At 34.6% G+C, this 25,260-nt stretch overlaps 1 protein-coding gene across 2 annotated transcripts in view; it reads left to right on the forward strand.

Moving 5' to 3' along the window:
• The window catches only part of PDHX (pyruvate dehydrogenase complex component X), a 77,441-nt gene extending 53,077 nt beyond the window's left edge, over positions 1–24,364 (forward strand). The window contains exons 6-12 of one of the 2 annotated variants that reach the window (XR_014297110.1): positions 1,475–1,649; positions 3,270–3,417; positions 13,046–13,104; positions 16,300–16,458; positions 18,876–18,940; positions 21,401–22,436; positions 23,523–23,566. Coding sequence is in view for 1 of the 2 variants with exons in the window: in XM_082660688.1 (XP_082516814.1) it covers positions 1,475–1,649; positions 3,270–3,417; positions 13,046–13,104; positions 16,300–16,458; positions 18,876–18,940; positions 21,401–21,659 (865 nt within the window). In the remaining variant the exon portion in view is untranslated. Of the gene's footprint in view, positions 1–1,474; positions 1,650–3,269; positions 3,418–13,045; positions 13,105–16,299; positions 16,459–18,875; positions 18,941–21,400 lie in introns of both variants that reach the window. The other variant, XM_082660688.1, reaches the window with a different exon arrangement.
• Positions 24,365–25,260: the final 896 nt, after the last annotated feature.

Here is a 25,260-nt window from a genome sequence, read left to right on the forward strand (position 1 = left end):
CAGTGCTGTGGGTCAGAAGTCCTGGTCCAGCATGACTGGGTTTCCAGCTCATGGTCTCACAAGGCTGAAATCAAGGTGTCAGCCAGGGCTAGGGTCTCATCTGAAGGTTGGAGCCCTCTTCCACGTTCACATGGTTGTTGGCAGAATTCAGTTCCTTGGGGTAGTAGGAGTCTGAGCCCTGTTTTCTTGCTTGCTGTCATCCAAGGATTGCTGTCACCTCCTGGAGGCCTCCTTCAGGTCTTTGCCACGAGGTCACCTCCATAGACAGTTCATAAATGCCTGTTTGCTTCTCCAATGCAAGCAGGAGAATCGCCATTCAAATTTCTTCTTTTAGGAATTCCCTGTTCCTTTTAAAGAACTTATCTGATATGTCTGACCCTTTCAGAATAGTTTGCCTTTTGATTAACTCAGTGTCAGCTGCTTTGGGACCTTAATTATGTCTACAAAATCCATCACCTTTGTCATGTAATGTAACCTAATCATGGCAGTGACATCCATCATATTCACAGGCCCACCCACACTCAAGAGAGATTATATGGGGTATGTACACCAGGAACAGGAATATTGGGGCCATCTCAGAGTTCTGCCTAGTATGTGATAATATCAAATCATTAACTGTGTTTAAGAAATTTTAAAAATATAATTTGCCTTTAGATTTGTGTTACCCTGAAGTTGTTTTTAGACTATGTAAAACCTTTTTCATTTAAAAAAATTTTTAGATTTAAAACATTTTTAAGTACTTTAGAATTGTCAGATTAAAATTTTTGAAAAAACTGTTTTGTTTAAGGAAGTACATGACTTTATACCACTGTAACTTCGAATGGATTGAGAGTTTGAATAGTAGTCTAATTATATCCTTGTAATAAACAAAGACACCTTTGTTTTGCAGAGTAATACAAGGCAAGTCTGTTACTTGTTTAGTTATTTTTCATTCTAAATGCTGCTATGGCTTAGGTTTATTACATTAGATTGTGCTGATAGCATTTGAGGTATGATTTCCTGGCCATAAACAAGCTAATTTGTACCAGGATAAACAATGCTTTAGTAAATATTCTAATGAAAGTCATAGGTACAGTAAGCTTGACACTTTCTGAATGCTATATGAAAATTATTTCACAAATACCATGAATGAGGGTATAGCTTAATTTATGAATTGCTCATCTACCAAAAGACACTGCCCCCAGAAAAAAAGACTGATTTTCCTTTAAAAAATAACTGTCTACACCCAATACTTTGATAAAATCTGTTTGTTGTTTTATTTTAAAAATGTGCAAATATTGTAGCCATTGGACAAATATGAATCAGTAGAACAGGTAAGAGACAAGATTTTCTTGTCTAGCTCAAATCGTTTTGCATTGTAGCCTTGACATCAGTGTATTTCTTTATTTTCCCTTCACATCTGGCCTCCATTTTCTGAACGTTCTTATATTCCTGGTTGCTAATCATGGTTATCTAACTCCCTTCTTATCTCTAGGGATGCTCTCAAACTGGTCCAGTTGAAACAGATGGGCAAGATCACTGAATCCAGACCCACCCCAGCCCCGCCAACCATTCCCACAGCGTCTTTACCCCCACAGGCCACAGCCAGGCCATCTTATCCCCGGCCAATGATCCCTCCAGTATCAACTCCTGGACAGCCTAATGTAGCGGTAATGTCATCTGAGTAGATTTTTATTTTTCAGATTTAAGCGAGAGAGAAAATAAGAACCATTGCTCTATGTTTCATGAGTTCTTTTACCAGTCCATTATAGTAGTAGCTCAAAGTGATGAAGACAAAAATTCTCTAAATGTTTTGTTTTGCACATTTCCATAAACCAGATTTGTTTGTACAGTGCTAATAACTTCCAAATAGAATTATGATTCAATTTAAATTTGCCACAAGTTCCACAATGTCAGTGCCATGTATATGCTCTATAATCGTGATACTTTTCATATCTTTTTTTTCTTGGGTGTGATACTAATAATTGGTAGCTGATACCAGCTCCCTTTTGTGCATATGTTTTATTTTTTGACTAAGGGAGTTGATAGTCTTACTGTGAACAACTATAGAGATTGTATAGCTAATCATTCTTTACTTCTTGGATACATGTAATAGCCCTTTTTTGTTTTCAAATTACTCCATTTTGCCTCTCTGTCTCCCTTTCTTAGTACCTTTTATGTCATTTGCTTCCCATCAGAAGAAATGCAAGATAATCAGGTTTGTTATAAAGCTGAATGGGCACTGAAAAAAATAAATAAATAAACCTACACTGCTTTTTCTGATGGAGAAATATATTCCAGTATAGTACTTTAAAAGAATTAAAAACAGTACAAGTTTCATGAGAAACAGATTTTTTAAATGTACATTAATGATTCGTGACTACATACACAAAAGTTTATGAGTAATCAAATCTTATTTCTTTAAAAAGTAAGTTATTCAAATTTGAAAGATAAACCTTTAAAATTCTTACAGTATGTAGACAGCATTTATTTTATTTGATCAAGTATTTTGCTAACATAAGATGTTTAATTCCCACAGAAAGCATTTATAAAAAAAGAAGTCAGCTGTACTTTTGGCTGATTTGTATTATCCTGAGTGATTGTAATCCAGTCCCAGAATGGAGTGAAGGACAAAGAAGGAATTAGACATAATTTAAGGTCCATCATATTTTTGTTAGAGGTTCAAGGAACAGAATGGAAAAGCTACAGTAAAGTTACAGGAAGATTTTATTATCCCATTCATACTTTATGAGTTTCTTGGAAATAAGATGCTCATGTGATTTTTTATTTTTAATTACAAACCAAAATAGAAATAATTTGGCAGATTATCTAGTATTTTGAATTACCTTTTTCTCATGTATGCCATTTTTACAAGTAAAAATTGCCTGTAGTTGTTGATTTATTGATTGCTTTGAGTTTTATTAAGAAGTGATGTTTGTAACAGAAGCTACTTACAGGCTTGTAGGTGATATCTCAATAAGCACACCCATGAGGGGTTAATTCATGATTTGGTACATTTCTTTTTAATCATCTTAAACATGGTAACATAGATGTTCCATTCACAACTGAAACATGAATTTTTCTGCTTTTTTCTACAGTCATATACTATAAAGTTAAAATTCCTCAGATTTCTTATATTTCTTCTTATACTAAGAATTTTTCATAACAGTTTTACTGTATTAATTTTTATTTTCATAAGTTAGGTCATTGAGACTGGATTTCAGTTACAGTTTGTTTGCTTGTTTTTTCCAATTCTATTTATGGTTTAACGGACATGTTATTCTTTGCAGGGCACATTCACTGAAATCCCTACTAGCAATATTAGAAGAGTTATTGCCAAGAGGTTAACTGAATCTAAACGTACTGTACCTCATGCATATGCTACTACTGACTGTGACCTTGGAGCTGTTTTAAAAGTTAGGCAAAATCTGGTCAGAGGTTAGTAAAGTTGAGTTTATTTAATGTAATACACATGCTAAACTAACTATTATGAGATCTTTTATTTATGAAATGTACATTGTGTAGCTTTTTCCATCAATTTCATCATCTGGGCATATTTTAGCCCTAGAAGAGAATTGGTTCTCTTTTCCTATAATAAATTGGTTATATAGTATTGAATACGTCATACTTTTTGGTACGATATCTGAAGAAGCAGTTCTTAACATTTTAGAAAGTATAAAATCCAAAACTGATTTAAGAATGTTTTAGATTGTAAATATATCTTAGATATCACTCTTTATACATTTTAACTTTTAGTTCCTCTTCAAAATGTACTTTCATGTTATTAAATTTGTAATGTTCCTTCTCCAAATCTATTAAAACTGAGGTTGCTGAGAGACATATAAATTTTTAGAATGATCTGATGTTTTATTTTTTTCTTTCCAATCTGTATGGCTTTATTTCATTTTCTTGCCTTATTGCACAGTCTAGGACCTCTGTTACAGTGATCAGTGTGTGATAAAAGCAAACATTCTTGCCTTGTTCTTGATCTTGGGGGAAGGCATTCAGTCTTTAATATTAGCTGTTGATTTTTTGGAAGATTCTCTTCTTCATGTTGAAGAAATTTGTATTCCTAATTTGCCAAGAATTTTAAGCATGAATGGATGTTAAGTTTTTTCAAATACTTTTTCTGTATCTTTTGAAGTAATCTTTTCTTTCCTTGTTAATATGATGAATTACATTGGTTGATTTCATGTTGAATCACCTTTGTTTACATGAGTGATTCCTCATTAGTGAGTGAGATTAAAATTCATTTAATCATTAAAACTTTTCTCATATATTGCTTGATCCCATTTTCTAAAATTTAGCTAAGAATCTTTACACCTGTGCACATGAGAAATACTAGTCTGTCGTTTTTCTTTTATTGAGTTTTTTTTTACTGGGTTTGTTATCACAGAATAAGTTGGGAAATGTTTCTTACTCCTTTATTTTCTGGAAGAGTTTGAGTAGAATTGGTTTTACTTGTTTTTTAATTGTTCGGTAGAATTTACCAATGAAGCTTTTTAGGAATGTCATTTTCTTTATGGGGATTTTTAACTACAAATTCAACTTTTAAAATAGATTAAGAGTTATTATTTTTTCCTGAATGACCTTTGGTAGTTTGTGTTTTTCAAGGAATTTGTTTATGTCTTCTAAGTTATCAAATTTATTGGCATTAAGTTGATCGTATTACCTTATTATACTTTTAACATCTGTGTATACAGTTGGCCATTCATATTCACAGCTTCTGCATCTGTGAATTAAACCAACCATGTTTTTTTTTAATTCCTGAAAGCTCCAAAAAGCAGAACTTGAATTTGCCATGCACTGGTAAATATTTACATAGCATTTACATCATATTAACTATTACTAGTATTCTAGAGATTTAAAGTTTACGGGAGGATGCATGTAGGTTATATGCAAATACTACACCATTTCATGCAAGGGACTTGAACATTCTCGGATTTTGGTATCCAAGGCATGTCCTGAAACCAGTTCCCCTCGGATACGGAGGGATGACTGTAAAGGAGATGAGATTACCATTTTTTATATTAGTAATTTGTCTTCTAACTTTCTTGGTCAGTCTGGCTAGAGGTTTATCAATTTTATTGATCTCTTTAAAGAATCAGTTATTTGATTTTACTAACTTTTTCTATTTCTATAATTTTGTTTTTATTGATTTTTACTCTCATCTTTATTATTTCATTTTTTCTATTTGCTTTGGGTTTAATTTGCCCTTTTTTTCCCTAGTTTCTTAAGGTGAAAATCGATGTCAATATAATATAATAAACTTTATTTCTAATGTAAGCATATGATACTTTTAATTTTAAGTTCCCTTTAAGCAGTGCTTCAGCTGTATCCCATAAATTTTGGCATGTTTTATTTTCCTTCCTACTCAGTTCAAGATGTTTTCGAATTTCCCTTGTGATTTCTTTTTTGATTAATCAGTTATTTAGAAGTATAAGTTTAATTTCCAAATATTTAGGGACTTTTCAGTTTTCTTTCTTTTATGATTTCTAGTTTAACTCCACTGTGTTTAGAGGAGACACTTTGTATGATTTAAATCTTTTTAAGTTTGTTGAGATTTATTTTATAGTCATAATGTTACCTGGTCCAAGCTCATACTGCTCACTGCACAACAGGCCAATAAATTGAGAGACGAGATGTTAGGGCAAGTAATAGCACTTTATTCAGAAAGTCAGCAGACCAAGAAGATGGCAGACTGTGTCCCAAAGAACCATCTTACCCGAGTTAGAATTCAGGCTTCTTTTATACTAAAAGGGTAGGGGATGTGACTGGTTGTTGCAGTGTTTTTGGTGCTGGAATCCTTTGTTCTACAGTGCCAGGGTGGGTCTGGTCACAATGTTCCTGTAAACCTCCAACAAGGCAATTGCTTTCTGCTCTGCAACTTTTTATCTCTATGTGAATGGAAAAGTGTTACACCTTTAAAGTTCAAGCCTCTGCCTGCAGAGCATTGAGAAAGGGCTATTATGTATATTTCAGGCTATAGGCAATATTCTTTTACAAAGATGCAGAGCCAGCACAACTAAGCACAGGCAATGGAGCACAAAGGTTAGTGTCCTTGAAAAGAATGTGTGTCCTACTTTTGAGGAGTGTTTTATGAATGTTGGTTAGGTGAAGTTGGTTGATACTATTGTTCTTACCTTCTGTAAACTTACTGATTTCCTGTCTCTTTGTTTTATTAATTCTTGAAAGACAAGCGTTAAAATCCTTAATTATAATTGTAAATTTCTCTGTTTCCCCTCTTAGTTTTTATCAGTTTTTGCTTCATGTATTTTGAAGGTCTGTTATTAGGCATATACACATTTAGGATTTTTATGTTTTCTTGGTGAATAGACCCATCATGTTATGTCCTGTCTGTTCCTGGTATAATATTCCTTATCCTCAAACCTCCTTTGCCTGATATTTGTATAGGAATTCCAGATTTCTCTGGTTAGTGTTTTTATATTATGTCTTTTTAGATCTTTTTACTCTGAATGTATGTGTATCTTTATGCCTCACAGATATCATGAGTTCAGTTCCAGACCACCACAATAAAGCAAATATTTCAATAAAGCAAGTCACACTTTTTGGGGGGGGGGGGGTTCCCGTGCATATAAAAGTAATGTTACACTATACTATAGTCTGTTAAGTGTGCTGTAGCATTATGTCTAACAATACTTTATTGCTAAAAATGCTAACCACCATCTGAGCCTTCAGCTGGTGGAGGGTCTTGCCTTGATGTTGAGTGCTGTGGACTGATCAGGGTGGGAGTTGCTGAAGGGTGGGGTGCTTGTGGGCATTTTTAAAAGAATAAGACAGCAGTGAAGTTTGCTACATTGATTGACTGACTCTCCTCTCACAAACGACTCTATGTAGCAGCGATGCTGTTTGATAGCATTTTGTCCACAGTGGAGCTTCTTTCAAAAGCGGAGTCAATCTTCTCAAACCCTGCTGCTGCTTATCAACTAAGTTTACGTAATATTCTGAATCCTTTGTTGTCATTTCTACAGTCTTCACAGCATCTTCACCAGTAGATTCCATCTCAAGAAACCACTTTCCTTCCTTATCAGTAAGAAGCAACTCCTCATCTGTTCAAGTTTTATCGTGAGATTACAGCAATTCAATCATATCTTCAGGTTCTACTTCTAATTCTAGTTTTCTTGCTGTTTCTTCCACATCTGCAGTTATTTCCTCCACTGAAGTCTTGAACCCCTCAAAGTCATTCATGAGGATTGGAATCAACTTCCAGACTCCTGCTAATGTTGATATTTTGATCTCTTTCCATGAATTACAAATGTTCTTAATGGCAGCTAGAATAGTGAATCCTTTCCAAAGTTTTTCAACCTACTTTGCCCAAGTCCATCAGAGGAATCACTATATATGGCAGCTATAGCCTTATGAAATGTATTTCTTACAAGGACTTGAAAGTCAAAATTATGTTTGATCCACGGGCTGCATAATGGATTGTTAGCAGGCATGAAAACAACATTAATCTTGTTGTACATCTCCGTCAGAGCTCTTGGGTGATGTGGTGCATTGTCAGCGAGCAATCATATTTTAAGATGAATCTTTTTTTCTGAGCAGTAGGTCTCCACAGGGAGCTTAAAATATTCAGTAAACTGTTTTGTAAACAGTATGTAAACTGTATGCTGTTATACAGGCTTTTTTGTTCCATTTATATATAGAGCACAGACAGAGTAGATTTAGCATAATTCTTAAGGGCCCTAGGATTTTCGGAATGGTAAATGAGCCCTGGCTTCAACTTAAAGTCACCAGCTGCCTAACCGGAGAGTCAGCCTATCCTTTGAAGTTTTGAGGCCAGCACTGACTTTCTCTAGCTATGAAGTCCTAGATGACATCTTTCAATAGAAGGCTGTTTCATCTACATTGAAAATCTGTGGTTTAATGTAGCCATCTTCCTTAATGTTCTTAGCTAGATCCTCTGGATAACTTGCTACAGCTTCTACATCAGCACTTACTGCTTCACCCTGTACTTTTATGTTATAGAGATGGCTCTTTCCTTAAACCTCATGAACCAACCTCTGCTGGCTTCAAACTTTCCTCTGCAGCTTCCTCACCTCTCTCAGCCTTCACAGAATCGAAGAGTTAGGGCCTCGCTCTGCATCGGGCTTTGGCTTAAGGGAATGTTGTGGCTGGTTTGATCTTCTATCCAGACTACTCAGACTTTCTTCCTATCAGCAGTAGGGCTGTTTTGCTTTGTTATCATTCATGTGTTCTCTGGAGCAGCACTTTTAATTTCCTTCAAGAACTTTTCCTTTGCATTCATTTGCAACTTGGCTAATTGTTCAGCACTAGAGGCCTAGCTTTCGGCCTACCTTGTCTTTCAACATGCCTTCCTCACGAAGCTTGATCACTTTTTGCTCTTGATTTAAAGTGAGAGATGTGTGACTCTTCCTTTCACTTGAACACTTAGAGGCCATTGTATGGTTATTAATTGGCCTAATTTCAACATTGTTGAATCTCAGGGAATAAAGAGACCTGAGGAAAGGGAGAGAGACAGGGGAACAGCCCGTCAGTGGAGCAGTCAGAACACACGCAAATATTTATCAATTAAGTTCACCTTCTATGTGTGTGGTTCGTGGCACCCCAAAACAATTACAATAGTAACATCAAAGATCACTGATCTCAGATCACCATAACAAATATAGTAATAATGAAAAAGTTTGAAATATTGAGAGGATCACCAAAATATGACACAGAGACATGAAGCGAGCAAATGCTGTTGGGAAAATGGCACCAGTAGACTTCCTTGAAGCAGCGTTGCCACAAACCTTCAATTTGTTAAAAAAAACAAAACAAAAAAACCCCATCACAATATCTGCAAAGGGCAGTAAAGCAAAGCACGATAAAATGAGGTATGCCTGTATTTAGATGGTTCCTTGCAGACAGCATATAATTGGTTCTCACTTTTTTAATCCAATCCTGTGGTTTCTTTTTATTAAGATTTAAACTCTTCACATTTAATGATTTGTTCTTTGTTTTTCCTTTGTAAAATTTTCTTTTGTACCATTTATTGTCCTTTGTTTTTGTCCCATCATTCTTCCTGTTTTTCCCGTTTCTTATCTCATTTTGGATTATTTATGATTCCATTTTATTTCTTTTTACTCTCTCTCCTCTCTCATTATTTATTTATTCATGTTTGTTTATTTTTGTGGTTCCTTTAGGGTTTACAGTATAATTCTTTATCACATCTACCTTCATATTTTTATTGCACCACCTCATGTATAATGTAAGCACCTTACAGTATGCCTGTATTCCCTCCCTCATCCTTTATGCTGTTATTCTTATGCTTTACTTCTACATATGATGTCAGCAGAATATATGTATAATTTTTTTTTACTTTAGCAAATCAACTATATTTTAAAGTTTTAAAAATGAGGGGAAAAATGTCTTTTTATACTTGTATGTATTTTTACCAGTTTCATCATTCTTCATTTCTTTGTACAGAACCAGAGTGCTAGCTATCTGCTATCATACTTCTGCCTGAAGAACTTTCTTAATGTTTCTTGTGGTACAGGTTGGCTGGCAAAAAATTCTTTCAGTTTTTGTCTGGAAAAGTCTATATCTCCTTCATTTTTTTCCATCCCTTGAATTATGAATTCTGGTGAAATATACATAACATAAAATTTACCATCTTAACCATTTTTACATATACAGTTCTGTGGTATTAAGTACATTCATATTGTTGTGCAGCCATTGCCACCATGCATATTCACAAAACTCTTCATTGTGTAAAACTGAAGCACTATACCTGTTAAACAGTAACTCCCTGTTCCCCTTTCCCCTCAGCCTTGAGTGGACTCATACAGTACTTGTCCTTTTGTGACAGGCTTATTTCACGTAGCATATTGTTCTCAAGGTTCATTCACAATGAGCATATGTTAGAATTTTCATCCATTTTAAGACTGAATGATATTCCATTTTATGTATATTCCACATTCTATGTATTCATTTATCTGTCAGTGGACAGTTGGTTGCTTCCATCTTTTGATTTTTATGAATATGCTTCTGTGAACATGGATGTACAAATATCTCTTTGCATCTCTACTTTCAGATCTTGTGGTTGTATCCCCAGAAGTGTTACTGCTGAATCATATGGTAATTCTAACTCTAACTTTTTGAGGAACTCACATACTGTTTTCTGTTGTGGCTGCATCATTTTACATTCTTATCATCAATGCAAATCAGGGTCCCAGTTGCTCTGTATCCTCACTAACACTTGTTATTTCTGTGATTTTGATAGTAGTCATTCTAATGGGTGTGTCTCCTTCATTTTTGAAAGATACTTTTGCTGGGTATAAAATTTTGAGTAAATAAGTTTTTTCCCCCCAGTATTTTTACTTAAAGATACCATTCCATTATCTTCTGACTTGCAGAATATCTGCTGCCATTCTTAATCTGTGTTTCCCTGTATATAATGTTTTCTTTCTCTCTGGTTGCCTTCAAGATTTTCTCCAATAGCAGCTTGACTATTATATGCCTAACATTTTTTGTTTTTTGTTTTTTCCCTATTGCATTTATCCTGTCTGGGTTTCTCTCAGCTTCTTGGATTTGTGGTTTGTTGTCTTTCATTAATTTTGGAAAACTCCCAGATACAGTTATTTTTAACTATATCTTCTGCTTCATGTGTTTTCTCCTTGGAACTCTAATTATAAATGTTAGACATAATTGTAACGTTTAGATGTAACCTCAGCTCCCTAATAAGCTCAAGAAAGTTATGATTTTGTAGTTTATGTTGCTTTTCCTCCCACCCTATTTGGATGGGCACAACTTTCTCTTGTGGCTTTCTGCATCCTAAGTGAAAGCAGAACTGAAAAATCCGTATAGGTACAGGCTTTCAAACCTGACAGATTTTAATAGTCCAAGGAACTAAGTGGAAAGCTGTTTTAGACAGAGTGATCAATGTTCAAAAAGTTAACCCTGAAAGCTCCCCTTACAGGTTTCAAATCATACTTGCTAGTTATGATATAGAGGTTATTGTGGGAATAATTTTCCTGATTCCTTCCTCTCATGAGGCAGGAAACAGTACTATTTCATTGGAGGTATGGATTAGTGTAGTATCTTTGCATGGACCAGGTTTGGTATGTCCTTTCAATTAGGGATTTTTTGATGAGTCTTCAAAGGGCCCACATTAAAGGTTATAGTATATAACATTCTATAAGTATGTTCCACACTTTGTTTTGTAACAGTATGCAAAGGAGAATATTTGATATTCCCTCACAATGTATTTCCTACTCTCTTCTTAATAAATGTTACCAATGATCTTTCTGTATGTTTGAAAATGTCCACAAAAAAAAAAGCAAAAAAAACTTTTCTGTAAGTTTTAAATTTTATTTTAAAATAAAGGAACTTGAAAAAAATATCCTTTGCACATATTAGATTTGAGATGCCTATCAGACACGTAAGTAGAAAATGTCATGTGAGAAAGAGGGTGTATGAGTCTGAAGCTCCAGATACACCAGGATTCAAGATAGAATTTGGAGGAATCATTATCATATAAATGGTATCAAACTGAAAGTTCTCACCTGGCGAGATGTCAACATGGAGAGAAAGGGACTGAAAGTAAGTAAGCAGAGAGTGGAATAAAACCAGGAGAGTCTGTGACACAGAAATCAGAAAGAGAACATGTTTCAAGATGAAGAAAGTGGTCAAATGTAGGAGTATGATGAGGGCAGGGAATTTTAAGTGAGGCCTATGGACTTGGGCAGTAGATTTGGAAACCATCAGCTGGTAAATGGTTTGGGAAGTCTTCACTGTGGACACGTATGGATAGTAGGTAAAGTGAGAAGGAGGCAGAGGGAGGCATGAGAGGTAAGCAGAGTGTGTTCATAAAATATTCTGTCTGCATATTTGAATTTATGCAGACCAAATTTTCTGTATGTGGGTATCATTAAGTCTCTAAGCACTGGAAATCCGTTTGTTTTTCTGCTCCCAGAGGAGTTTTAAACAAACAAAAATGCTTGTGTTTCAGGAAATCTGAATTGTAAGAGCTGTGTATTAGAAGAGCAGCTGACAGTTACCATGACAGTTTGACAGTATTTAGGTTTATGGTAATACATCTAATCCCTTTCTGAAATCTTAGCATGCCTTTGGAATGAGATATCATTCATGTAAAATTCCATCATAGTAGAGTAACAGGATTTGTGTATCCTACCACATACCATCAACTGACTAGATACCATCTTAAAGTCTTTTTATAGAAGCCGTTGCAATAAAGAATCAAATGTAGTTTACATTTTCAACACTTTCATACGCACTGGGAAAAGCAGAGGTATAAACCAAATGCTTCATTAAGATCAGCTCTTTGGGAAGGGAGGGGACCCCAGCTTTATCTTAAAACATTATACTGGAAGGAAATTGATTTAAATGGATTCACCATAAAACTAGACAGAGAACCTCATTTTATTCATTGCATTAAGACCCACGCCAGCATTGCTTCATCTTTGGCATTTGCTGTATCCTGTTTTGTTAAGTTAAAAAGCAGCTCTTATTTAATGCAGTGATCTTAAATTTTTTGATTGTACACTTTGTTAGTAAAAAGAAATTTCTGAACATCCCTGCTCTGAACGCTATTTAAAATTTGTTCCTTTAAAGTGACTACAGCTACCACTGTTCTAATATAATCCATGTATTATAAAGAATACACAGAATACGGACATTTGAAAAGGATGTGGGAAAAAAATGAATCATCTTGTAAACTTCCTGACTATATATGCCATGGACAGACCATTTGTCTTTTTCAAGACATGGGACTTGGATCTTTTCTCTCTGATTATGGTTGTCATGTGTCTTTTAAGTTCTTGTGTATGCTATCTGAGCAGTTTAAAAGAACTGTAAATCAGGATCAGGAGAAAACTTTTATATTCATGGTTAATATTAATCCAGGACCTCATATAATGCAAGTTTTTCTACTCAGAGGAACCATGACTAAGCGAACAAAACCTGTAATATTTTTTATCATTGTTTGTCAGTGCAGTCCATAATTTAAAAGTTTGAAATCATAATGGTTAATTTAAAAGTTTTATTATGAACATTAATTTTAATACACTTGTTTTTCTTTCAGATGACATCAAAGTATCAGTAAACGATTTTATCATCAAGGCAGCAGCTGTTACCCTTAAAGTAAGTAGCAAACCCCAAATAATTTTGGCTTCCAAAGTAGTCTCATATCTTGGGATTTTAGATAATAAATAGAACTCTTATTTTTAAGTGACAAAAATTTTACAATTTTAATGCTAAAAATATTCTGTTATTTAATCTCACTCAGTTTTGCAGATGGAGAAACTGAGAATCACAAAGGCTTACAACTAATTACAGCAGAATAAAGACCATTTATTCTACAAATACTAATTGATCCCCTAGCATGTGCTAAATACTAGAGATATAATAGTGAGCAAAAGCCTACATATTTTCTGCTCTCATGGGGCTTATATTCTAGTTGGGAGAGGCAAACAAATATATATGTCAGATAGTGAAAGTGCTGAGGAGAAAAAGAAAGCAGGTTAAGGGAACAGAAGAACTAGAGGTGTTATTTTCAAAAGTTAGCCAAGGAAGGCTTCTCTGGCAGGATGATAATTGAGACAAGTCCTGTGGAAAGAGAGGGAGAAAACCATGTAGAGATGTGGTAGAAGATGCTCCAGGCAGAGGGAACAGCAAACACAGAGGCTGTGAGGAGTGGATCGTGTCACCCAGAGACATGGTGCTGGGGATGAAGTGTGCCTGGAGTGGAATTAGTGAGACTAGGAGGGTAAGAGATGAGATTAAACATAAAAGAAGAGGGAGAGGGGCTAAGGGGGTCCCGAAGTACACGAGGCCTTGGTGACCATGGGAAGGAGGAGGAATTTTATGACAAATGAGAAGGAAGTCTTTGGAGGGTTTTGAGCAAAGGATTAACATGATCTGACTTAAAACTTTAAAAAGAAAAAGGAGAGCCTACTGCGGCGGTTGTGTGGAACACAGCTTGCGGAGAGGCAAGGGTGGAAGTGGATACGTTTCAAAGGCAGAACCACCAGGGTTTGCTGGTGGATTGGATGTGGAATGTGAGAGAAAGAAGGACAAGGGTTTTGGTCCAAGCAGTGGAAGGAATGGAATTTCCCATGTGCTAAGACTGGGAGAGGAGCAGGTTTGAGGCAGGGAATCTAGACTTCATTTTTGGACAAATTAAGTTCAGGAAACCTCATAGTGTCCCAGTGGGGTGGCAGGAAGGCAGGTGAACGTCAGAGCCTGCAGTTCAGCGAGGTGTCCGACTGGAGATGTAAATCCAAAGCCCAGGCTTCCTGAATCCCTGCTCAGCACCATTTGCTGTCATGCCTTCTTTCTATAACTACGCTATTTTCTGCATCACTGCTTACTAAATGCTGTATTTAAAGTATTTTTATAAGGAGTTTATTTTTAGTTCTTGGAGAGTACAACTATAGAGAATTTTAAAGGCATGCCTTTTCAGTCGTTTGGTATCTCAGTGTTCGTATGTTTTTTCTCTTTGGACCAAATAATATTTTGATTTATATTAACAATCTTCTAATTATGAATCATTCTTGCCTTCTTCAAGTGAGTCTCTAGTGGTCCATTAACTATTTGTTAAGATTTCATTTTATAATTTTGTATCAGAAACCATAAGTAATTGTAATTTAAATTGTGTGCTTGCTTTTTCAGACTTTTCTTTTTTCTAAATCATTTGCTTCATGAAATGAATTTGGTTGTGTTTTTCCCTTTCCTTTCTCTGTGCTTGTTTCAGTATTACAAAGATTTGTATTTCTTGAAGTTTTATAGAATTCACCAGTAAAACTATCGGAGCCTAGTGCTATTTTAAGGAAGGGGCCTTGGCAGCTTTCCCATTTTTTTCCCCTATAATTATCAAGCTGTTTGGTTTTCAGCTTTTTCTTGAATCAATTTTAGAAATTTACATATTCCCAGGAAATCATTCATCTCACCTGGATTTCCAAACTTATTAGCCTAGAGTTATTTGAATTTGTTTCTTATAATTATTTTAATGTCCTCAATGCCTGGGTTTATTCTGAACTGTCTCACTTTTATTATTGCATATTTGCTTTATCACTCCTTTTACATTGTTTCATTATGTGTTCCCTCCTTCTTTTCCCTAGGTTTATTTTGGTTAGAAATATCTTGTTAGAAAACTTGAATGTGTAATTCCTTATAATTATTTTTTATTAATAAGAAAGTTTAAGATGAATTTTCCTTTGAATACAACCTAGGCTTTATCCTAGAGGTTTTTGTTACATAACTTTCTAATTAAATTTATTTGCCAGACGTTCTTCATTTGTGAGGGTTTGTTTGTTTTGTTTTGTTTTCTTCTTTTACTTCATTGTCCATGAAGAATTTAAAATCTTCTGGGAGATTGGGACTTTATTATTTTGACACAGTGGCATTGTTGAATGAAAGAGTTGAGCCTTGAAAGAAGAAGTGAAAATTGCAGTTAAACGATGGTGAAATAGAAATGAGTGTAGCATAAGAATGAGAAGGCTGAGTAAAGTGGAAATTCATCTTAGGGGAGTGGTCAGGAGTAAAATTAGATTGGATGGAATCAAATTGTGGATTGCCATGCTTAAATGACATGCTGGGAGGCTTGGGTCTCACTCTGCAGAAAGCAATGAATTTTTGAGAAGAGAAATTAGTTTTTGATATCTGTTTTTCAGCATCGTTTTCTCCAGTGATGTCTGGCAACATTATCAATACATACTGTTTCCAGGCATTTAGTCATCTCCCGGTTTTTTTCATCCTCAGTGTAGTTGTATGTATATTAAATATATACATGCTCATATATAGTATATAGCATATGTTTATGAAGCCTAGGAAATCTCTCTTAAATAGGGAAGTCATTTATTAAGGGCCTGCTAATATTTCCCAGGGCTGCACTAGAAAGTCAGGCTTCCTCATGCCATAGAAGTAATGTGGTTGGATGTCACTACCCCTCTGCCCTCCCCTCTTCTCCTCAAGATCATGTCGGTCATCATATGAGACAGGAAGGTTAACAAACGTTAAATACTTCCTAGCAATTAGGTTTAACAAAGGAAGCCCTTTTCTTAACCATGATATAAAGAGATCAAAACATGTGTACATCATCAGAATTTCCTCAGGCTTGCTTCAAAAAGGATGGTATGTTTAATTATTCTTCCCAAACATAAAAGATATTTAATATAGAGGTCCAAACCACTTTTTTCAAATCGAAGTTTTATTTATTTCCTTCAGTCTAGCTGTATTCCCTTTCAAAACTACATAATAATGTTAGTTATTTTTCCATAACAACCTTGGTCTAAAGCCACTTCTTTAGCAACATTTTTCTCTACTTTTGCTTTCTAGCAAATGCCGAGTGTTAATGTAAGCTGGGATGGAGAGAGCCCAAAGCAACTGCCCTTTATTGACATTTCAGTGGCTGTGGCAACAGATAAAGGGTTAATTACACCAGTCATCAAAGATGCTGCTGCTAAGGGTCTGCCAGAGATTGCTGACTCTGTGAAGGTAGGTTAGCATAATCTGCCACGCTGTGAGATACGTGTGTGTGCATGCACGTAATGTATATTTTTGGTATTTCCAAGTGCTTATCAATTACGTATATAGACTTTTAAGCTTTTATACAGGTACAACCCATTTTAAGAACATTTAACATTTAAAAATTCAGAAATAACATGTGTACAAGTTAAGGCCAGCTGTGTTCAAGTTGGCTGCTTTGTTTCCCAAAGTCTATAATGCAACTCTAGAGATGGTATTTTAGATAAATTTTAAAATTAAAGCTGAAACTATATTTCTATCAAAGTGGTAATGGACAGACCTCACTTTTCACAGCATTTTATTCTTAAAAGTTTATTCATTTCCTCTCTACAGTCGAGACCACTAGAAGTACTTGGTATTCCAGAAGCGAAAACGCTTTCCTTTTCCTGGGGTCCTATATGGAAGAGTCAGCTCTCACCAAAAACATCACATTGAATAGGCGGAACGCAGGCAGTAGGCCAGCTTCAACAGTTTTAAGAGGCAGAGGCAAAGTTTAGCTCCTTAGTACCCAGTAAATTTGTTGAATAAATTAGTAAGGCATGTGATATATTTTAGAAGTATTTGCTAGTCAGCTTGTATTATGTCTTGTCAACTGGATGGTTCAGGAAACATGAGCTTTGATTTTTACATTCACACTCCCGGGAAATACCAGTGAGAATTAGTTACTTTCAAAACCAATGATCCTCATCAGAATCTATTCTTATTCCACACTCTTAGGAATTCGTTGACAGGAATATCCTGCTGATGTTTTGGGTCTATAGAGATTTTCTTAAAGTGTATTTATTACGTGTGCTTATCATCTGTTTTTTTTTTTTTTTAATGAATATGTTTTTTATTTGTTGTAGCCTGGTAACTCATCAGGATGTGTTATGATCATCTGCCTTTAGAGAAATGCCTTTTAAAGTTCATGTGATACGTGCTTGTTCAGATCATGTGAAGTTATTATATTGCTTAAGGCAGGAGAAATGCATTTGTAGATTGTCCTCTCTACTTCTAATATTCCAAGGACTATACAAGTCTAAATTCATCTCTTATTTTTTTCATTCTGGATCTAAATAGTTTTGTAAGTAACTATGTCCAAATAATATAAATCTGTAATTGATTCATTTGGCAGTAAGTCACAGTGATATGTTGAGATCGTTTTTTTGATTTTTAAAGAATGTTTTATTTTTCAAAAATTAAATCATCTATGGTTCAAAATTAAGTAGTTTTCAGTGGGGATTGTAATTGTACCTTTTGTTAGCTATACAATATAGAATATTAAGTAAACCCCAGATTTATATCATCTACCCAATGACAGTAGCTTATCTCTATTGTCCCCCTCATAAAGTAATTCTTCATTAATTTTTCGTATGTAAAGACTCAGTCTCTGTCCCCTTGCTTTTGAAGCATTGAAAAATAAAAATTAAGATGTGTGGTTAATTCCAAGTAGAGGGAAATTCAACTACTTTTCCTCATATAGCTCTCAGAGTGTTATCTGTCTTTCCCTCTGTAAGGTTTTAGACATCAGTTTTGTCAAGGGTGTAGTGAAATTACTGCATTTTTACATTCCTTGTAGCAGGGTAGACTAGCTCACAGGAAATGTTTTAGCTATAGGATCAAGAACCAAAAAAAAAAGTTCATTTTCTAGGGCTTTGTAATTCCATTTCTGAGAACTTATATGAAGGAATTCAAAAGAAACAAATGAACCAAATTACAGCACTAGGAAAATGACTAAATTGTGGCAGGTGCAGTATTTAGAATGTTAAACAGACATTTAAAAATCAGTTGCAAAGACTAACAATACAGAAGATGCATATAATACTGAAAAGTAACTATAAAATTCTCTGTTTTTTTAACAACTGTTTGAAGTTATATATATGTTATGGGTGAAAAAGAAGCAAACACTGAAATGAAAATCGATGCGTTGGTTGTGAGATTGTTGCTGTTGAATAATTTATTTAAAAGCTACTAGAGTAACAAGAAAGGCTCTTCTAATACTTTGTCTTACAAGAAAAAATTTTATAGGCAAAATGGAAAATTTCACTGTATATATAAAAACCACTGAAACATTCTGCACAGTGTACAAGGTAATTCCAATATTTGAAGAATTTTTAAAGGGAAATGATTTTTCTAGAGTTCTGATTCACATGTGTATAGCTTCTTGGATTATCTGTGCTCTAACTTACTCATTTTTTTAAGTGTGTTAGAGAAAATTTTATATATATAATTAAAAAAAATATATATATATATATATATACACACACACGTATGTATATATAGTCTCTTATAAAGTCAGGTCAAGGCATATCAAAGATGAGAGTGTACCCTATAAACATATTTTTAAGTGACAAAATCAGCCATATAATGTAGTGTTGGTTGTCATGCTCTGTTTGTATTTTTCTCAGGCTCTATCAAAGAAAGCTAGAGATGGAAAATTGTTACCTGAAGAATACCAAGGAGGATCTTTTAGGTAAAATTTAAACTTAATTATTTGTAGCATCAGACATAAGACTTATGAAGTCCTTGTTAACCTGTTTTCATTTATTTTCTGAAGCATTTCTTTAAAAATTTAAGCTAAATATCATACTTTATTTAGACAAGAGAATATGTGAAAATGTTCTTCAGACAGTTAGTCTTTGATATGAATCAAAGCTAGTAGGAAGCCATTAGGGTTAGCTAGTTAACCCATTTAGATGTTCATAGAATGACATTCAGGGTCTGACATACAATAGATTTATAAACGTCAACTATTTTTTTTCTACTTGTGATTTATTTTAAGGTCCTTTGGGGTAAAATATTAACACATAGACTCCTGAGTTATTATCAGCTCTATTTTTGTTTATAACTTACAGTACAGTACACGGAGTGTAGCTGCAAAGTTTTATAAAGTGAAGAAAGCTGTGTAACCAACCAAAGCAGAATAATAAACATTATCTGCATCCCATAAGCCTCCCTTTACCCTTCCTAATTCTCACCCCCTTGAGGGTAACCATGATTCTGAAAATTATCACCGAAGTTCTTGTTTTGCCAACTTTGATCTTTACATAAATACATATTTTTCAGTGTCTGACTTCTTTCGCTCAACATTAATGTCTGTGAGGTGAACCACGCATGTAGTTGTGTGAAGCAGTCATTTATTTATTATTGCGTTATAGTATTCTGTAGTATGCTGTATAAATATGCTAGTGTCCATTTCACTGTTGGGCATTTGTGTTGTTTACAGTTTGGTGCTCGTGAACATTTTTGTTAGTGTCTTATGGTGACTATATGTACATATTTTTGTTGTATAGACCTGAAAGTAGAATTGCTGGGTTTATAGCTTTGGTAGATCCTGCCAGATAGTTTTCCAAAATGGTTCTACCATTTTTTTCTTCCATCAACAGTGTATGAAGAATTCCCGTTGCTTCATATTCTTGTTAACTCTTAATATTATTAGGTTTTAAATTTTAATGAATCTTGGTGTGTGTAGTGGTACTCTTTGTGGTCAGAGAAATGCAAATTAATGATGGTGAATACTGTTTTCATTTATCTGTCAGCCATTTGGGTATCTGGTAACTCATCGGATAAAATACCTGTTGAAGTCTTGTGTCTATTTTTAAAAATGTTTTATAGTAGTTCCTTTTTCCTGATACACAGACTTTTATAGGATATATATTATTTGAAATACCTTTCCCACTTTGTACCTTGCCTTTGAAACTTTCTTGATGGTGTTTTTTAATGAACAGAAGTTCTGAATTTTAATAAAATCCTATTTATCAGTATTTTTCTTTATAGTTAGTACTCCTTGTTTTCTGCTAGGAATTATTGTCTATCCCAGAGTCATGAAGTTATTCTTCTGTGTTATCTTCAGAAGCTTTGTAACTTCTCACATGTAGGTTGCAATTCATCTGAAATTAGATTTTTGTCTTTGATATGGAAGTAAAGGTCACGATGCTCTTTTTTTCCCCTTTGTGGATAATTAATGGACTAAGCCTCAATTATTGAAAAGATTACTACTTCTCTGTAGCATTGAGAAGGTAACCAAGTGTGTTTGGTCCTTTTCTGTATTCTCTCTCCTTTTCAGTTGACCTGTTTGTCCTTCCCTTGCTTAATACCAGCAAACTATAACTTGATATATGATAATGAAAGTCTTCCAAATTTGTTCACCATCAAGATTGTCTTTCCTGGCTTTGTACTTCCAAATAAATTTTAGAATCAACTTGTCATTTTTCATACACACACACACACACACACACACACACACACACACTAATCTTGCTCAGATTTTTATTGGGATTGCATTGAATTGTTTGATCAATTTAAGTTTAAGGAGAATTGACATCCTTATAGCGTTGAGTCTTCCAGTGAATGAGCGTGGTATAAACCATTGTTTACTTGTTCTTTGATTTCTTTCAGTTGTGTTTTATAATTTTTTGTTTAGAGGTCTTATATATGTTTCATTAGATTTAGTCCTAGATATTTTGTATACTATTGTAAATGGTATTATTTTCTAATGAAAGCAACTTGTATATAGATATAAATTTTTATATTGACTTATTATCTAGTGACTACGCTAAATTCATTTATTAATCTTACTAGTTTATCTATAGAGGCTTAGATTTTCTTTGTACACAATCAGTTCATCTGTGAATAATAAAGTTTAATTTCTTTTTTCTAGTCTTCATACCTTCTATTTCTTTTCCTTGCCATATTCCTCTGCCTAGGACTTCGAGTTCAATGCTGAATAAATGTTTATATTAGATACAATATTTGTGTGTTGATACTTGTTTTTTTGATCCTACTGTAAATGGTATTCTTTGTCTTTGGTCTTTGAGTAACTTGGAATAAGGTTCTGTGGCACAGTTTTTTAATAAAGTAAAAATATATGACTCAGGGAAAGGGTTCTTTGATTAAGGACATGCCATCTTCAGAGCTTTTTGTTTTCCCCTAGTATTTCCAATTTGGGGATGTTTGGCATCGATGAATTTACTGCAGTGATCAACCCTCCTCAGGCCTGCATTTTGGCTGTTGGGAGATTCCGACCTGTGCTGAAGCTCACTCAGGATGAAGAGGGTAATGCCAAACTGCAGCAACACCAGCTCATAACGGTCACAATGTCCAGTGACAGCCGAGTGGTAGATGATGAACTGGCTACCAGGTTTCTGGAAAGTTTTAAAGCAAACCTGGAGAATCCTATCCGACTTGCCTAATCCTCAAAGATGAGAAGTTGGTCTTTGGCTTAGTTAATTGTATCATTGTTACTGAGAAACATACACTATAGGAAAACAATTAGGTATTTAAGTGTAAAGTGAATGAAATGTTTATTTAGGGTCAAAGAGTTTGACCTGAGTTGTCTTCATTTTCATTTTGGGTTCAGAGTTATATAAATAAATAACAAACTGTAACTAACGGAAGGAAGAGAACATTTGGTTAGTCAGATGCATTTTTAATTTAACCACTGGTGCTGTACAAAAGGGATGTTCAGCTAGATGTAAATTAAATTAGATATTTGGCTCATTGGAGCATTTTAGAATATTTGAGGATGTATGATAAGTTGTAAAAGCAAAAAATTTTAGAACTCTACCTTAATTGTGTTGAAATTAGAAGTGGTCTTCAAAGAGATGCCCATTAATGTAGCAGTGGGACGTCACTTTTATAAGCACTGCTCTAGATATACTTGAACAATTTAGTATGTACAGAAGTTTATTCTGGATACTAGCAGATAAATAAGAATCACTCTGTATTAGGGGTTGTGGCAACATTATTGAATTTTTTATGTATATAAAGCCATATGTTTTAGAGTGGTTTCTATCAGTCTTATTTTACACTTCTGTGACACTGTGAACTAAAGAAGAAGAATTAAAAAGAATCAAAGGTGAAGAAAGAGACCAAAATATTTTGTTTGCTTTGATAATAAACTACAGTGAAAACATCTAAACCTTCAGAAATAAACTGCTCACCTTCATACTGAGTTGGGATATATTAAAGTAAGTTATGCTATTTCCTACCTAACATTTTAAGTTAGTGTTGATTTAAACACATGTTGTTACTTAGTGCATTTTAATCAAGTTTATACTGTGCAATAAAATATGAGAAAATATAAAAATTTCTATTGTATTTTAAATGTCATGACACAGAAGTTTAGTACCTGGATGTATATTAGTAATTTCCCTGGAATAGCTTAAAAGGGATTCTACAGGAGGAGAGAAAGAATTTAAAATCACAGTTAACCCTTGTGAGGGTGAGGGGAGCTGATCCCAAGCAGTTGAAAATCTGCGTTTAAGTTTACAGTTGGTTCTCATATCCATGGTTCTGCATCTGGGGATTCAATCAACCGGGGATCAGGTAGTACTATACTAGGTATTTACTGAAAAAACTCCACGTGTAAGTGGACATGCACAGTTCAAACTCGTTGTTCAAGGGTCAACTGTAATATGACATTAGGAAAAAATGGATGTGAAATGTAAAACTTCAGAAAGAATAGAAGGCCTGTGAAGCAGGTGAGAACTATCCTTTTTATTCCATTGATAATATGAAAATTTGACTAATTGTTGTAAAGGTTAGAAGAGCTTATTTCTCTCTTTTAACAACTCTGCTATGACTGACAAGCTAACTGTAACTGGAATTGGATGGTGATTTAATTAACTAGTCACAGAGCCGTGTTACTCTCTGCTGATGAGAATCACCAGAAGAAAGACTATGTGGTACAAGTTGTATGCTATGACATGATGAACTTACGCTCTAACAAAAGAGCTTTCTAAAATAATTAGAGCCCCAGTATATCAATTGCTAAGAAGTTGCTTAATCCAGTTAGTTTTGACAAGCTATTCTTTAAAAATAGTCTTCAAAACTTTTGTCATATTACTGAAAATTGTAACCAAATGCTGTTTTCAAAATAACTTTCATGAGTTACATTATTTTCAATCAGTTTTAACTGAAATTATTAATTTTTTTTTCTAATTTTTAAATCTGAGGAATAGAACGTGAAACAGCTGTAAATCACCCTTGGCTTGGAGTTCTGTTTTTCCAATGGACTGACACGCTTAAACTGCAGTGCATCTGTTTCCCTGTAGGTGAAATGGGTGGTGATACCCGCCCCTGCCTGCCTTACAGAGCTGACATGGACTGCACAGGAGAAATGCTCTGTAAATTCAAGACATTTTAATTCTTCATGGACATCACAGCCAGGCTTTTCATATAATCAGTTGCTTCTCATGGTTTGACTTTTCATGGTTTGACTTCCCAGCTGTTGGAACAAATGCCCGTTCATTCTGACCAAAAAATATTTTCTATACTATTTCTATACTGCTTAGGTTTATGTAAGAAAATCATCATTTCTAAAAATAGTTCTGTTGCAGCGTGAGGTCAGAGAATAACACTGATTTGAGAAAGGGGTATGGTGCCTTGACTGGGATCCTTAAACAGAGGATGAACTGTGTGCTGTATGAGCAGGCTGTCTTCCACGTTATAAATTTATACTTACTTGTAGTACTGATAGGGATCACACTGAGAGCATATGAAAATGAAATTTTATACCTTTTTTTTTTTTTCTTATTTAAACAAGGAAAATGACCAAAATGTTGGGAAGACTTCTAAGGAAAAGGCAACACACATTCTAGTTAACGCTTGGGCATGAAAATAACAATGAATATTAAAATTTATAAGTCAAAACGGCCCTGCTTCTCCCTGATTGCGACTTCGAGTTAACATCTTCAGGCACAGTTCACTGTCTATTTTGTGGCAGATTAAAATCTTCAGTATACTGCTGGCCAGACTCCTTTGTTTGAAACATTACTAAGAAATTGATACATACTGGTATAAGTGTTTTATATACATGTCAAATGGAACTTCTATTTTCAGATTTTTTTTTTCCTTCCTGCATTTTAGACTTAATTTCACACTAAATTGTACAGGCCAGATATTTGGGCATTATGCTAAAAGTAAAACTAGTTTCCTAACCTTTTATTGAAAGATAGGTGGTGCTGTGAGTTAATATATTGTAGTTAGAGTGTGGGAGAAAAATAAAACTGACAATTCTCAGTTTTCAAGGAAAATTTGTCCTTATTACTCATTGCATCATGGTGGACTTTTTCTCAGGTGAAGTGAGGAAATGAAAGAACCAAGCGTTTTGCTGGTAAGAATTAACCATTATTTTAAATGGTGACGTTATTAATGGGAAACTTTTGTTGACTTTTGAAAAAGGAAGTAACAGGGCAGAATTACTTTCAAGTTAATCTGGCCACAATATGCAAGGTAGGTCAAAATGGAGAGGACAGCCATCAGCAGGACCAGCTGGAAGCTTTTGCTATAATGAAAGTGTCCATTGGTTAGATTCTGTACCAGGTCAGGGGCTTTAAAGACGGGAGAAACTTAAGAATATTCGACATGTTCATTTGCTGTGTATATTATGAATATGTGGGGTTGGTGTGTGCTATCGGATAATGCAGCAACAGTGATGGCAGTTTCCCAGTCCAAAACACCACCCTCCATGGCCCCCATCACCAGTGTACAAAAGGTTAAGATTCTGATAAGTTATGTACAGCAAGTGGTATATTTCAGGAAACATTTAAGCTTTTTGTAAATGGGAAACACAACAGTTTTCTAATAAAAATCATTTGAAATAGTTTTGTGGATTTTTAAAATTTATTTTCTAGTGTCTGTTGATTTCAAGAGATGGGGCCGGGGAGGACTGAAGGAAGGTGTGGTTTCTCTAGACTTGTAATATTGAAGACACCATTGAATTGAAATTGTAGGGTACAAAGATGTATTTTGAAAAACCATTTGCCTCTGTTAGTGGCAGTCTTTTATTTC

This window comes from Grampus griseus, assembly GCF_964374135.1.
Source record: "Grampus griseus genome assembly, chromosome: 8".
Classification (NCBI taxonomy): Eukaryota; Metazoa; Chordata; class Mammalia; order Artiodactyla; family Delphinidae; genus Grampus; species Grampus griseus.